Source organism: Colobus angolensis, unplaced genomic scaffold, assembly GCF_000951035.1.
Source record: "Colobus angolensis palliatus isolate OR3802 unplaced genomic scaffold, Cang.pa_1.0 Scaffold154, whole genome shotgun sequence".
NCBI classification, from domain to species: Eukaryota; Metazoa; Chordata; class Mammalia; order Primates; family Cercopithecidae; genus Colobus; species Colobus angolensis.
In genome coordinates this window covers 5,526,630-5,541,465 of record NW_012114644.1, presented here as the reverse complement: position 1 = coordinate 5,541,465, position 14,836 = coordinate 5,526,630, and the positions used below count along the sequence as shown (strand labels likewise).

Below are 14,836 nucleotides of genomic sequence, written 5' to 3'. Positions count from 1 at the left end.
AAATATTTCAGAATCAAAAAATGTCAGAAATCCAAAACACTTTTTGTCCTAAGTCTTATGCATAAGAAATACTCAATCTGTGTGAACTGTAGGCATCAAACTGTATGGCAGATCTCTAGAACCTCCCCGTCTTGCATAACAGAAACTGCACACCCATGAACAACTTCTGATTCTCCCCACTCCCAGCTCCCAGCAACCAGCAGTCTCTTCTCAGATTCACTCTGGAATCCACTTCCATGAGGTCCCTAGAGTAGTCAAACCCACGGAATCGGAGAGTAGAGTGTCCAGTGAAAGAAAATATTTGCAAAAGTTCTCCCCAAATTTGTGTCATATCCATCAAACACACATGGTCCATGAGATCCAGATTTCCAGCAGTACATTCTCACCCTTTCCACCAGTCAGTTCTGCATTTGCGAATGTCCACATATATTTCTGGACAGGTCCACATAGGCCTCACCTGCCCTCTGCAGAAGGAGAGGAAACTTAAAGAACCCAGAACAGGGAACATGGTTCTGCTCCAAAGCCACCAGCTCGTCCCTGTCCCCTTCACCCTTTCTAGATCATTCCTTGCACTCTGTTCTATCTTTGGAGGTCACTGCTCAAGTAAGTCATCATGAAACACCTGCAAAAACACTGCCCCACCTTGTGCCTCCACTGCCTGATGACTGAACTGACCTCCAGGCTTGACTCTGGTCTCCCCTGTCTTCTTTCTGCTGAAACATCCAGTCCCAGGCTAGGCTGCTCAGTATCTTCAGGGTTTCAGGACAATGGGAAGTCCCATTATTACTCATCTCTAGAATGTCCTTGGAAATGGAAGCTGCAGAGAAATCACATCTAGGGGGGCAAAGTAGGATGGAATTTGGAAGGGGCACAGGAGTTGCACATTCCAGATAAGGAACCCAAGGTAAGCCCGTCAGTCAGCTGATTAGAGAGGGACTGGGAGGGGTACCAGGGACTGTGACTCCCACTGATGTGTCTGTCCATGACCCAACACTGCTGCTCCTTTCACTCTTGAGAAAGTCTGTGCTTCCCTAGGACAGAGCACATGGCCTCACAGTCTTTGAGCACTTAGATCATCATGCATCTGTCTTGTGACATGCACCAGCTATTGGCTTTCAAGGACTCGGGTGGGCTGAGAGGTGGGAGATTCCAACTCTGATTGAAGGATGTCTGTGGAGGAATCAAAGCTGCCACACAGGACAATCTTCTCTCTCTATTATCCACACAGCGGAGCTCCCCAAGCCCTACATCACCAGCAACAACTTCAACCCCATGGAGAATAAGAATGTTGTAGCCTTAACATGTGAACCTAAGACTCAGAACTACACCTACGTGTGGTGGGTAAATGGTCAGAGCCTCCCGGTCAGTCCCAGGCTAAAGCAACCCGGTGAAAACAGGATCCTCATTCTAGCCAATGTCACAAGAAATGACACAGGACCCTATGAATGTGAAATACGGGACCGAGTTGGTGGCATGCGCAGTGACTCAGTCACCCTGAATGTCCTCTGTGAGTATGTTTCGGTCATCTGTGGGCCATGCCACCAGCTTAAAGCCAAATGATCAGAGGTCAGGCATCTCAGTCTCTCTCAGGTCCAAGTACAGACACTTTTATTTCTGGACACCCGAGCGGGCCATGACTCCCTGCCCTGGGAAAACCTGGGTAGGCACAGCCTTAACCAAGAATATAAGGGGAGGGGATGCTCTTGTCATGGGAGACTTGGGGTCTACAGCTTGTGACGGGAGAAACAGGTGAATACCTCAGGCCTTGGCTCAGTGAACACAGAAGGGGGTTGGCTGGGCCTTGAGGGGGTGTCTTGGCTCAGAGGGACACTGTGTCCCTTTAAGAGACCAGGAGCATCCCCTTCCCTCAGATGACATCACCTGTGGCTTTATTCTCTTTACTCCAGATGGTCCAGACCTCCCCAGGATTAACGCTCCATTCACCTATTACCATTCAGGAGAAAACCTCTACTTGTCCTGCTTTGCGGACTCCAACCCACCGGCAGAGTATACTTGGACAATTAATAGGAAGTTTCTGCAATCAGGACAAAAGCTCTCTATCATCCACATTACTACAAAGCATAGTGGGATCTATGGTTGCTCTGCTCGTAACTCAGCCACTGGCAGGGAACGTTCTGTAGTCACGAGGATCAAAGTCTCTCGTAAGTGGATCCTTCATCATTGGCAATAGAGTTTTAGGTGGAGTCTATCTGGCTTTCAGAGAAGAGTCAGGAAAACACTTTTATTCCCAGCTTGTGTCCCATGGGCAGAAGCAAATCCTAAATTCTCCTCCTGAACCCTCCCAATTTGTCTCTACAGACTCTCTTCTTCTTTTTCTGTTTTCTCATGGCTGACCTTGTGTCCAGCCTGAGAAAAGTAGGGACAGGGCTTTGAGCCCTATGTGGTGGAAGAGGCTTCACAGAGGTGGAAGAGGCTTCACAGAGGGACAAGAAGGAGAGTTTTCAAGATCAAGTTGCTTTTCGCTGTCACCAACACATCCCTTTCTGCCACATCTTTGTTTTCTTTTACCTACTCCATGAGGTACAAGGAACATCTGAGGCTTTGAAACAAATGAGAGGAGGAAGCTCCCTGGATGAGAGAGGAGCAGCTCAGACTGCTTCCTGCTCTGATCCAGGCTTCTCGGGTGAATGGCCCTGTCTGACTCTACCCGGGGTGGGACCAGCATGTGTGGAGAAAGAGCCTTGGTGGCCTGTCCTGAATTCGGCTAAATCGAGCTGCCAGTTGAAGTGAAGCCTAGTCTGCAGGGAAATAAGAAGAGAGGGAGCCTCTGGGCAGACTCTTGAGCTGTGTCCTGGCTCTGAAGTCACCAGCTGTATAAGGCTGTGGGCACAGCACGTGGGACACAGCACAGAGGACAGTGAGTGATGCACACTTGGAGAAATAGGGAGATTCACCTCTGGGGCTCTGCATGACAGGAAAGGGGCAACGCCAAAAACAGTGTATTTATAGAGTGTAAGACTATCAGGACACTTTATATATATCTAATATAAGACTTATCATTAATTATTATTAACTTATCATTAACTATTTCGAAGTGTGCAATTTAGTGTTGTGTAACCATCACACTATCCATTTCCAGAATTTCTTCCTTTTACCATATTAAACCTCTGAACCCAAAAAAACAGTAACTTTCACTCCTTGTCCCCCTAACCCTTAGCACCCACCATTCTACTTTCTGTCTCTATGTAACTAGCTATTCTATCTTTTATAAATGGAATTATATAATAATTATCCTTTTGTGTCTGGCTTCTTTCAGTTAGCATAATATCTCCAAGGTTCATCCTTTTTGCACAATGTATTGGAATTTTATTCCTTGTTAAGGTTGAATAGCATTTCGATGTATATAGAAACACTTCATTTGCCTACCCACTTATCTTTCAATGGACAGTGGACTTTTCCGTTGCTTCCATTTTTTGGCTATTGTGAGTAAGGCTTCTCTGAACATCAGCGTGCAAATACTTGTTCAAATTTCTTTCCATTTCATAGGGAGTATGTCCAGAAGTGGAATTGCTGGATCGAATGGTAATTTATTGTTTAAATTTTTGAGAAACAGCCACATCACTTTTTACAGTGCCTATAACATTTCCCATTCCCATCAGTAATGCACTAGAGCTCCAATTTTTCCATCTATTTGAAAACACTTGTTGTTTTGTGTTGCTGTCATTGCTATTTATCAAAGCCATTCTAAAGTGTGCGAGGTGGTGTCACATTGTGGTTTCGATTTGCGTATCTCTAAGTATTTGTGACACTGAGGAACTGTGCATGGGCTTATTGGATATTTGTATATCTTCCTTGGAGAAAACTCTATTTTAATCCTTTGTTCATTTTTTAATTGGGTTTTTGGATGTTTGCTGTTGTTGACTTGTAGTTTTTCATGTATTCAGGAAATTAATTTCTTATCATACTTATAATTTGCAAATATTTTTCTCATTTCATGGGTTGCCTTTTTACTTTCTTGATAATGTTCTCTGATATATAAAAGATTTTGATTTTTATAAAATCCAATTTATCCATTTTATTTATTGCCTATGCTTTTGTTGTTACAACCAAGAAATCATTGTGAAATCCAATATCATGAAGCTTTTCTTCTATGTTTCCTTCTAAGAGTTTTATAGCTTTTGCTTTTAAATTAGACCTTTGATCTATTGTGGGTTAATTTTTGTATATGGTGTTAGGTAAAGGTTCCACTCATTCTTGCCCTTGGATATCCAGCTTTCCCAATATCATTTGGTCAGAACACTGTCCTTTCCCCATTGAACAACTTTGGCACACTCGATGAAAATCATTTTGCCATATATGCAGGTATTTCTTTCTGGGTTCTTTGTTCTATTTCACTAATTTCTATGTCTTCCTTTATTCCAATACCACGCTGTATTGGTTACTAGGGCTGAAATCAGGTTACTAGGGTAGTAAATGCTGAAATCAGGAAGTGTGAGTCCTCCAGCCTCATTCTTCCTCTTCAAAGTTGTTTGTCTATTTAGAGTCATGAGATTCAATATAAATTTTAGGACAGATTTTTCCTTTTCTGCAAAAATGTCACTGAGATTCTGATAGGAATTGTATTGAATCTGCAACTCACTTTTGGTAGCATTGTCTTCCTAACAATATTGAGTCTTCTAATTCATGAAAACAAAATGTTTTCAATTTATTGCTCTCATCATTAAGCAATATTTTATGGATTTCAGGTATAATCATTTCACCTCTTCGGTTAAACTTATTCCTAAATATTTTAACTTTTTGATATTAATACAAATTAAAATTTTTTTCTTAATTTCCCTTCAGATTGTTCATGGTTAGTGTATTGAAATACGACTGATGTTTGAATGTTGATTTTGTATTGTGCAACATTACTGAATTCATTTCTTAATTCCAATAGGTTTGTTACATCTTTAGGATTTTCTACATATAAGTTCAAGTTATCTGTGCATAGAAATAATTTTATTCCTTTCTTCCAGTTTGAATGTCTTTTTTTAAATTCTTGCCTAATTTTTCTGACTAGATCTTTCAATACTACATTGAATAAAAATGTCAAAAGCAGCATCCTTGTCTTGTTCCTGCTAATAAAGGGAAAGCTTTCAGTCTTTCTCCATTGCATATGATGTTAGCATTGGGTTTTTCACATATTGTCTTTATGTTGAGGTGGTTTCCTTTCATTCTTAGTTAGAATGTTTTTATTATGAAAAAATATTGAATTTCATCAAATGCTTTTATTGATTCAATCTTATTACTGATTATAGCTCTGGGCCAGCCCAGGCTGAAATACAGTGGTGTGATTATGGTTCACTACAGCTTCAACCTCCTGGGCTCAAGCAATTCTCCTTCTTCAGTCTCCCAAGATACGAGGACTACAGATGCATGCCAACATGACCAGCTAATTGGTTTTTAATTTTTTTTGTAGAGAGAGGGTCTCCCCGGGTTACCTATGCTGGTCCAAACACCTGGCCTCAAAAAATCCTCCCATTGTGACCTCCCAAAGGGCTAGGATTAAAATATGACCCACCATGCTCAGACTCCATTTTCATTTCTGATTTTAGTAATTTTAATCTTCTCTCTTTTTTTCTTAGTCTAGTTAATGGTCATCAATTTTGTTGATTTTATTTTGAAGAATCAACTTTGGTTTCATCAGTTTACTGTATTCTTTTTCCATTCTCCATTTTATTTTTATCCACTCTAATCCATATTGTTTCCTTCATTCACTGTGCTTGGGTTTAGTTTGTTCTTCTTTCATATCCTGAAGTATGAGACAGCTTGCTTCATACCATTCTTTTAAAGGTTTAATGTAGTCAGTGAAACAAGATGCCACACACAGAGGAACCAATGTCAGCTGCTATATTAATACCATCATCATTAGCCTTCAAGTCAAATCATCCCAGAATCAAATCTCAGATCCACCTATTACTAGCCATATGACACCAGGAAAGATTTTACACTACTCTAAGCTGTCTTTTCATCGGCAAATGGAAATAATGTCTACCTGACAGGGTTACTGTGTGAATTAAATGAGGTACAGGTAAAGTATTTAGCACAGGCCCTGGTACACAGGATGTGCACTTCAACAGTACCTAACTATTTCCATATATATATAGAAAAAGAGGTAACACATAAAACATTAGTACGTGGTTACTGACTACTTGTGGAGAGAAAGGAAAAAAGCTAAGTGCAAAGAATCAAACCTGGTATGTTAGTTTTTACTAACTGAGATGCATCCAGGATGGGATTAGACATATAAGATAATTTATCAGCGAAGACACTTGTGAGGGAATGTGGGGCAGGCATGAAGGTAGTATGGGAGAACCCACAGACTCCTATGCAAAACTGACTCCTGTGAAAAAGAAAGAGAAAGAAGCTTTAGGTATCAATGTAGTTCTAAGAGACCTTTTGTAAAAATGATCAGGAGTACTCTAACCAGTCACCCACTAGAGTTAAAGAGAGCCTCAGAGAACTAGGCTTGTTTTCATGCCCTTGCTGGGAACCTGTGGGAAGGAAGCTTTCTGTGCAGAGGAGGTGGTGAATTTGAAATGCACTGACCTGGGCCTTCTGTCAATCAGGTCCCTGCCATGGAGACCTGGCAGGGTCTCATTCATGGCTGCCACAACAGAGACACTGAGAAAAAGATGTAACCATGAAAAGGTGGAAAGGTGAAAAGTTCTAATGACATAGAAAATAGCAATCAGCCTTTCTCACATCTGAAAGCTTTCTGAAATATCTGAGTGCAGTAGAGAATTGACAGAGGACTGATCAAAAACCTAGAAACATGGTGAGAAGGGAAAAAAAACTGCAAGAATATAATCATCTCCCATCAAATTTCCAACAGAAATAATGCATTCCTTGAAGAAACAATTATAGAGTACCTCATGTTACATGTTTGTTCCTGAGGCTCCCCCCTGTAAAATAACATCACCTCCATTCCTTTTCTTTTCTTTCCATAACAGCTCCTTCAGCAAGAGGGCGTATTTCTGGCCTTAATCCGATATTGCAGCGGTGATGTCATTTCTGTATTTCAGAACGACTGGCAGGTATGATGGCCTTTTGTCTTGTCCTGTTTCCTGCAAGACTAACTTCCATGCTTGGGAGAGGGAAATGGCTTATTTGCCTGTGTCTGGGACTGGATCTCCTCCTTCTTCCACTAAACTCCTGCTTCTCAGCACTAATTCCTGCAGTTCCCTTTCTCCCTGGCCTTTATGCTCCCTGTACCCCACTGTCTTTTAGACTTAATTATCTCCAGCCTCTGCTCATTTGTTTCTCAGATTCAAATGACAAACACAATTTCACATTGTGAAACCCTCTTCATTATTCTTAACATCTCTCAATAGTGTAATTCTCTCCATTCCCATAAAGCTCAACCACTTCTCAAAGTGTTTCTTGACTTCTTGTCTCCAGACTTTGAAACCTTCCTTGCATATGACTGTCTCATTACCTTTCTAAAATCTAGTTAATTCACTTAATCAAGAATCCCCAGGGGTCTACTCTAGCCTATTTGGTAAGTTCACATTTTTTCTATTTACTATTCGTTCTCACTTCCTTTACGTCTGCTTCCTAGTATAATTCCTCCATCATAATCAGAATAGTCTTCCTACACTTCCCTGCCCCTTCACCCATATAGACATAAAATTCTTAGTTCCAATGCTATGCCTAAAAACAGGGTGAACTCCCCTCCACCATCTGCACTACACACTTAACCATACCCTTCATCACAAGCAACCTCTGACCTCGTGGACAACAAAGACTTTAGGATTAGCCTGTGAACCTGGGACTCAGGACACAACCTATGTGTGGTTGACACCTTTTCCTGATGACCAATTCACATGCTCAAAAAAGATACAGAAATGAAGAAGGCAAGGTCCCTACCCCAGGGGACATAAAGCCTAAGAAAGGAAATGAGACCTGAAAATAATCATGATTCCAAAATAGAAAAAAAGTGAAGGCCACAGGAAATCAGAGAAATCTGATGGGAAATATAGCTACACATTGGAATCACTGGAAAACATTTTTGAAAGTGGATACTCAAGCCCCGCCCATGAGTTCCAGTTTAAAGGTCTGGAGAGGGACCCAGGCACTGGTAATTTTTAACTCTTCCCTGACACTACAAACAAGTAACGAGGATGAAGAATTCTTGTTGCAATAGGTAGAACTTAAAACTAAATCAATGATTTTCAGCTAGAAGTACTGGAATTTCCTAACGACCTTTTTCAACATAGGTAAGCCTATACTTTTTTTGGCCCTAATTATTAATAGGCTACACCAAAAAATCAGTAATCCAGTTGGGAAACAGAAGCTCAATGGAAAAGCCACCTTATTTGATACGTTAAAATATATATAAAGCATTTTCAAATAAGTGATAAGTGATGCTAAACCTTCTCTAAATAATATTTATGGGAATGTTAATAATATGAGTATTCTAGGCTGGGTGCGGTGGCTCACGCCTATAATCCCAGCACTTTGGGAGACCGAGGCAGGCAAATCATGAGGTCAGGAGATTGAGACCATCCTGGCTAACACGGTGAAACCCGTCTCTACTAAAAATACAAAAACAAAATTAGCCAGGCATGGTGGCAAGTGTCTGTAGTCCCAGCTAATCCAGAGGCTGAGGCAGAAGAATGGCGGGAATCTGGGAGGCGGAGCTTGCAGTGAGACAAGATGGTGCCACTGCTCTCCAGCCTGGGCGACAGAGCGAGACTCTGTCTCAAAAATAAAATAAAATAGTATTGTAAAAACTATATAAAATTTCTGGAAATTTAGTATGTTATCAGTCGTAGTGTCATGTGCCACAGAAGTAACTAGATTCCTATGTGAGCTATGTCTTTACCATAATAAACCTAATAAAAATCTCACTAGATTTTTAATCATAGTCATTTTAAATCTTTGTTATTCCCAGACAGTTGCTTTGGTTCTTCCTCGAAGTATTTACAATCAGCTACAGTCCAAAATTGCTTTTTCTTCAAGGACATATATGGAAAAGACTCTGACAACGACTCTTGAATACAAGTTTCTGATAACTTCAAGATCATACCACTGGACTCTCTGAGAACTTTCAAAATTTTAATGAACAGGATGCTACCTTCAAGAAATTCAAGACAAAGAAGAAAAAAAACTCAAATTTATTGGACTAAATAATCAAAAGGAAAATGTTTTCACAATTTTTTACTTGAAAATATGCTGATTCCTTGAATGTTTTATTCTCCAGATATATGAACGTTCCCTTTTAAGCTATTTATACTTTACAACAATTTGGTAAAGTATACTTTTGTAAACAAAAATTGATACATTTGCTTTGGCTCCCTAATTGAGTGCCCCAGAATTGGGAAATTCTTCATGAGTATTCATATGCTTATGGTAATAAAGTTATTTGCACAAGTTCAGTAAGAATCTACTCTCTTCATAACAGGACACATTTAAAACATTGGTTATATTACAAAGGCTTTGACTGGGATGTTGTATTTGAGAATATACATAGAATAAACTCATAGGGAATGCAGGCAAAGTATAAAGTTGGCCTTGGTTTGGCTTCCTAGTCTCAAGAGGTTTTTGAAAGTTTAATCTGAGAGTCTTATAAAACTTCTAGCAAAGCAAAGTTTAAAAAGATCCTCTATGGTCCATTGCTACTCTTGCTGCACTTAGGTGAAAAACCTAGGCAAGTTGAGTGAGACTCAACCTATTTTGCAAACAAATTCATCCTACTGGTATTATCGTTGGTAAAAATAGAGACTCCTATATAGAGAAAAATTATGTTGAAAAGAAAAACTATAGTACACCTGTAACCAGACTGAACCACTATTCATTATCTTTGAGTATTTATAATCCACTGGTAGACTGGACTGGACCCTGAATTCTTTTGGTTCTTCCAATTCAATTTTCTCCAATGAACTCATTAAGAACAAGAACAGCTCCGTTACTGAAGCCATATAATCTGGAGGTGGACAACTCAATGTAAATTTCATGGGAAAACCCTCGTGTCTGAGGTGTGGGCCACTCAGAGCTCACCAAATGTTCAACACTATAACTTAGAGACAACTAAACTGCAAACCACAGAAACAAGTTGATGACCTTACACTGTGGACAGCTTTTCTCAAGATGTAAGAACAAGACTATCAATCATGATGAGACTCTTACCTCTCTTAATTTGTCCTGGCTTATGCCTGTCTCCTTTGCTTCCCAGAATAATGCTGTACTTAGGATTTCACAAGAAGTAGCTTCTGAGAGTAAGTTAACAGTGTCAGACACATCATGTCAACCACACTTTTTTTTTTTTTAATGGAGTTTCTCACTTGTAGCCCATGCTGGAGTGCAATGGCACAATCTTGGCTCACCACAACCTCTGCCTCCTGGGTTCAAGTGATTCTCTTGCTTCAGCCTCCCTGGTAGCTGAGATTATAGGCATGCACCAACACATCTGGCTAATATTGTATTTTTAGTAGAGACGGGGTTTCTCCATGTTGGATAGGCTGGTCTTGAACTCCCAACCTCAGCACACCTCAGCTTCCCAAGGTGCTGGGATTACAGGCGTGAGCCACTGCACCTGGCCCACACATTTTTACATAACAAGAGATCCTTCAGTCCACCCAAAAGCTGACGTTAGCTACATCTTTAACACAACTTTTTCCTCAAATATAGGGAGTTATTTTTTAGGCTTCCACTTCTATACTTGCCTATTCTTCTCACACTCTGTTTTAATTTAACATAGACATGTAATGCTAGAAAATAGAATTGCTCTCTACCAGCTTAACAAGGGGGAGCCTGTGCAGTTTCTGACACTTCTTGTGGCACATGGATAAATAAATCAGGTATTATAGAGACTCAGTTGTAAAAATCAAAAAACGTGCTGCCTGGTTAAAATGACTAGTCTCTTCTGGATTCTTCTTTGATCTATTCTATTGTAGTTGGTTTGTATCTTGCTTAAGGTGCATATTCCAAACTCTTGATATTTTTGTCCTGATAGTCATACTGGTACTCTCCCTCATGCGGTGCAATCTACAAATATTTTTATTTGTGTGCAAATATTTGTGAGCAGCCATACTTCAAATATCAAATTGTTTCTCTGGGGCTGGAATTCAAAAACTCAAAGAAATGTGTGGTTTATGGACCGGACGCAGTGGCTCACATCTGTAATCACAGCACTTTGGGAGGCCAAGGCGGGCGGATCACAAGGTCAGGAGTTTGAGACCAGCCTGGTCAATATACTGAAAACCTGTCTCTATTAAAAATACAAAAGTTAGCCGGGCGTGGTGTCGTGCACCTGTAGTCCTGTAGGGAGACCCACTGAAACCATTGCTATGGAATAAAAGATGAAATGTTCCTGATTATTGTAAACACAAAACTGCATGCAGGATTGTTAAAGACAATGCCAGGTTGGGCTGCCAGAATGAGCCAACAGCACGTGATGTGCTTCCCCCTGCAGAGAGCCTATTAATGGACGTGTAGTCAGGGAGGTTTCACATCACCAAGATTCCTATCCCACAAAAGCAGATGTTCATAGCTCTGGGACTGGAATGCAACCCTTGTGGAGAACCTATAAATGGACACATGAGGGGTGCCTGTTCATATGGATAAGATAGGGTGATAAATGCCCTTATCTTGCCACGGCTCTTCTAGGTCTCTTTAGGGTTAAGGCATACTCTCTTCTGAGAATTTTTTTGTTTAACCGGTTGTCTAGTTTCACTTCCTGTTTCTATTGATTGTTTGCAACCAGCTTTGACTGTGACTGTTACTGCTGATTAATATCTTGCTAATCATAGGTAATGGATAAACTGTGTTTCTGTTTTAAGGCTCTGTTAGAAATTGCTGATGCACATACCATGTTGTAAATTCTTATCTCTGTATACTGTACTTCTGCATACTGATGTTATGTTAAAGAATTACTTCATCCCCATGTGACCATCTCACCTCAGAATCAAACCACCCTAAATCCATCAGTAACCTACCCCTGCCCTCACTAAACTTAATAATAAATACTGGTATATCCAGTGCATTGGTGGCATCACAGGACCAGAAGTCAATGACACCCCCCAGACTCAGCTTTCACTATCTTGTGTGTGTCTTTTACTTTTTGACCTGCCTATCCACCTGGGAACAAAGAAAGAGCCCTGTTGCATTGCGGGCTGCTGGCCAGATCCTGCAATATAATCCCAGCTACTTGGTATACTGAGGCGGGAGAATCGCTTGAACTCAGAAGGCAGAGGTTGTAGTGAGCTGAGATGGTGCCACTGCACTTCAGCCTGGGTGACAGAGCGAGACTCCATCCAAAAAAAAGAAGAAGGAGTGGTGTCAAGATGGCCAAATAGGAACAACACCAGCCTCCAGCTCCCAGCATGAGCAGCACAGAAGATAGGTGATTTCTGCATTTTCAACTGAGCTACCAGGTTCATCTCACTGGGGTGTCTCAGACAGTGGGTGCAGCACAGTGGGTGCAGTCCAACCAGTGAGAACCGAAGGAGGGTGAGGAATGGCCTCACCCAGTAAGTGTAAGCAGGAGGGAATAATTCCCTTTCCTAGCCAAGGGGAACCGTGACACACAACACCTGGAAAATCGGGTCACTCCCACCCTAATACTGCGCTTTACCAAGGATCTCAGCAAATGGTTCACCAGGAGATCATATCCCCTGCTGCCTTGGAGGGTCCCACACCCATGGAGCCTCCCTCATGGCTAGCACAGCAGTCTGAGATCTAACTGCAAGGCAGCAGCGAAGTTTGGGGAGGAGCGCCCACCATTGCTGAGGTTAAGTACGTAAAGAAAGAAGCCAGAAAGCTTGAACTGGGTGGAGTCCACCGCAGCTCAAGGAGGCCTGCCTGCCTCCGTAGACTCCACTTCTGGGGACAGGGCATAGCCAAACAAAAGGCAGCAGAAACCTCTGCAGATGTAAATGTCCCTGTCTGACAGCTTTGGAGAGAGTAGTGGTTCTCCCAGCATGGAGTTTGGGATCTGAGAATGGACAGACTGCCTGCTCAAGTGGGTCCCTAAACCCCAAGTAGCCTAACTGGGGGACATCCCCCACTAGGAGCAGACTGACACCACACACCTCACACAACCGGGTACACGTCTGAGATGAAGCTTCCACAGGAACAATCAGACAGCAACATTGGCTGTTCAGCAATATTCACTCTTCTGCAGACTCCACTACTGATACCCAGGTATACACGGTCTGGAGTGGACCTCAAGCAAACTCCAACAGACCTGCAGCTGAGGGTCCTGACTGTTAGAAGGAAAACTAACAAACAGAAAGGACATCCACACCAAAACCCCATCTGTAGGTCACCATCATCAAAGTTCAAAGGTAGATAAAAGCACAAAGGTGGGCAAAAAGTAGTGCAGAAAAGCTGAAAATTCTAAAAATCAGAGCGCCTCTCAACCTCCAAAGGAATGCAGCTCCTCACCAGCAACGGAAAAAAGCTGGACAGAGAATGACTTTGACAAGTTGAGAGAAGGCTTCAGACAATCAAACTTCTCTGAGCTAAAGGAGGAAGTATGAGCCCAGCGCAAAGTAACTAAAAACCTTGAAAAAAGATTTGATGAATAACTAACTAGAATAACCAATCTAGAGAAGTCCTTAAATGACCTGATAGAGAGGAAAACCATGACAAGTGAACCACATGACAAATGCACAAGTTTCAGTAACCAACTCGATCAACTGGAAGAAAGGGTATCAGTGATTGAAGATCAAATAAATGAAATGAAGCAAGAGAAGTTTAGAGAAAAAAAGAGAAAAAAGAAATGAACAAAGTCTCCAAGAAATATGGGACTATTTGAAAAGACCAAATCTATGACTGACTAGTGTACCTGAAAGTGACAGGGAAAATGGAACCAAGTTGGAAAACACTCTGCAGGATATTATACAGGAGAACTTCCCCAACCTAGCAAGGCAGGCCAACATTCAAATTCAGGAAATACAGAGAATGCCACAAAGATACCCCTCGAGAAGAACAACTCCAAGACACATAATTGTCTGATTCACTAAAGTTGAAAGGAAGGAAAAAATGTTAAGGGCAGCCAGAGAGAAAGGTTGGGTTACCCACAAAGGGAAGTCCATCAGAATAACAGCAGATCTCTCAGCAGAAACTCTCCAAGTAGAAGAGAGTGGGGGCCGATATTCAACATTCTTAAAGAAAAGAATTTTCATCCCAGAATTTCATATCCAGCCAAACTAAGCTTCATAAGTGAAGAAGGAATAAAACCCTTTACAGACAAGCAAATGCTGAGAGATTTTGTCACCACCAGGCCTGCCCTACAAGAGATCCTGAAGGAAGCACTAAACATGGAAAGGAACAACCGGTACCAGCCACTGCAAAAACATGTCAAAATGTAAAGATCATTGATGCTAGGAAGAAACTGCATCAACTAACGAGCAAACTAAGTAGCTCATATCATAATGACAGGATCAAGTTCACATATAACAATATTAACCTTAATGTAAGTGGACTAAATGCTCTAATTAAAAGATACAGACTGGCAAATTGGATAAAGAGTCAAGACCCATCAGTGCCCTATATTCAGGAGACCCATCTCACATGAAGAGACACATAGGCTCATGATAAAGGGATGGAGGAAGATGTACCAAGCAAATGGAAAACAAAAAAAGGCAGGGGTTGCAATCCTAGTCTCTGATAAAACAGACTTTAAACAAACAAACATCAAAAGAGACAAAGAAGGCCATTACATAATGGTAAAGGGATGAATTCATCAGGAAGAGCTAACTATCCTAAATATATATGCACCCAATAGAGGAGCACCCAGATTCATAAAGCAAGCCCTTAGAGACTTACAAAGACACTTAGACTTCCACACAATAATAATGGGAGACTTAAACACCCCATTGTCAACATT

At 41.2% G+C, this 14,836-nt stretch overlaps 1 protein-coding gene across 2 annotated transcripts in view; it reads left to right on the top strand.

The window, feature by feature from the left end:
• The window catches only part of LOC105507871 (putative pregnancy-specific beta-1-glycoprotein 7), an 18,873-nt gene extending 9,525 nt beyond the window's left edge, over positions 1 to 9,348 (top strand). The window contains exons 4-7 of one of the 2 annotated variants that reach the window (XM_011936590.1): positions 1,229 to 1,507; positions 1,908 to 2,162; positions 6,954 to 7,037; positions 8,897 to 9,348. In XM_011936590.1, coding sequence (XP_011791980.1) covers positions 1,229 to 1,507; positions 1,908 to 2,162; positions 6,954 to 7,006 — 587 coding nt within the window. In that variant the 3' untranslated portion in view covers positions 7,007 to 7,037; positions 8,897 to 9,348. Of the gene's footprint in view, positions 1 to 1,228; positions 1,508 to 1,907; positions 2,163 to 5,419; positions 5,526 to 6,953; positions 7,038 to 8,896 lie in introns of those variants that run through there. The other variant, XM_011936589.1, reaches the window with a different exon arrangement.
• Positions 9,349 to 14,836: the final 5,488 nt, after the last annotated feature.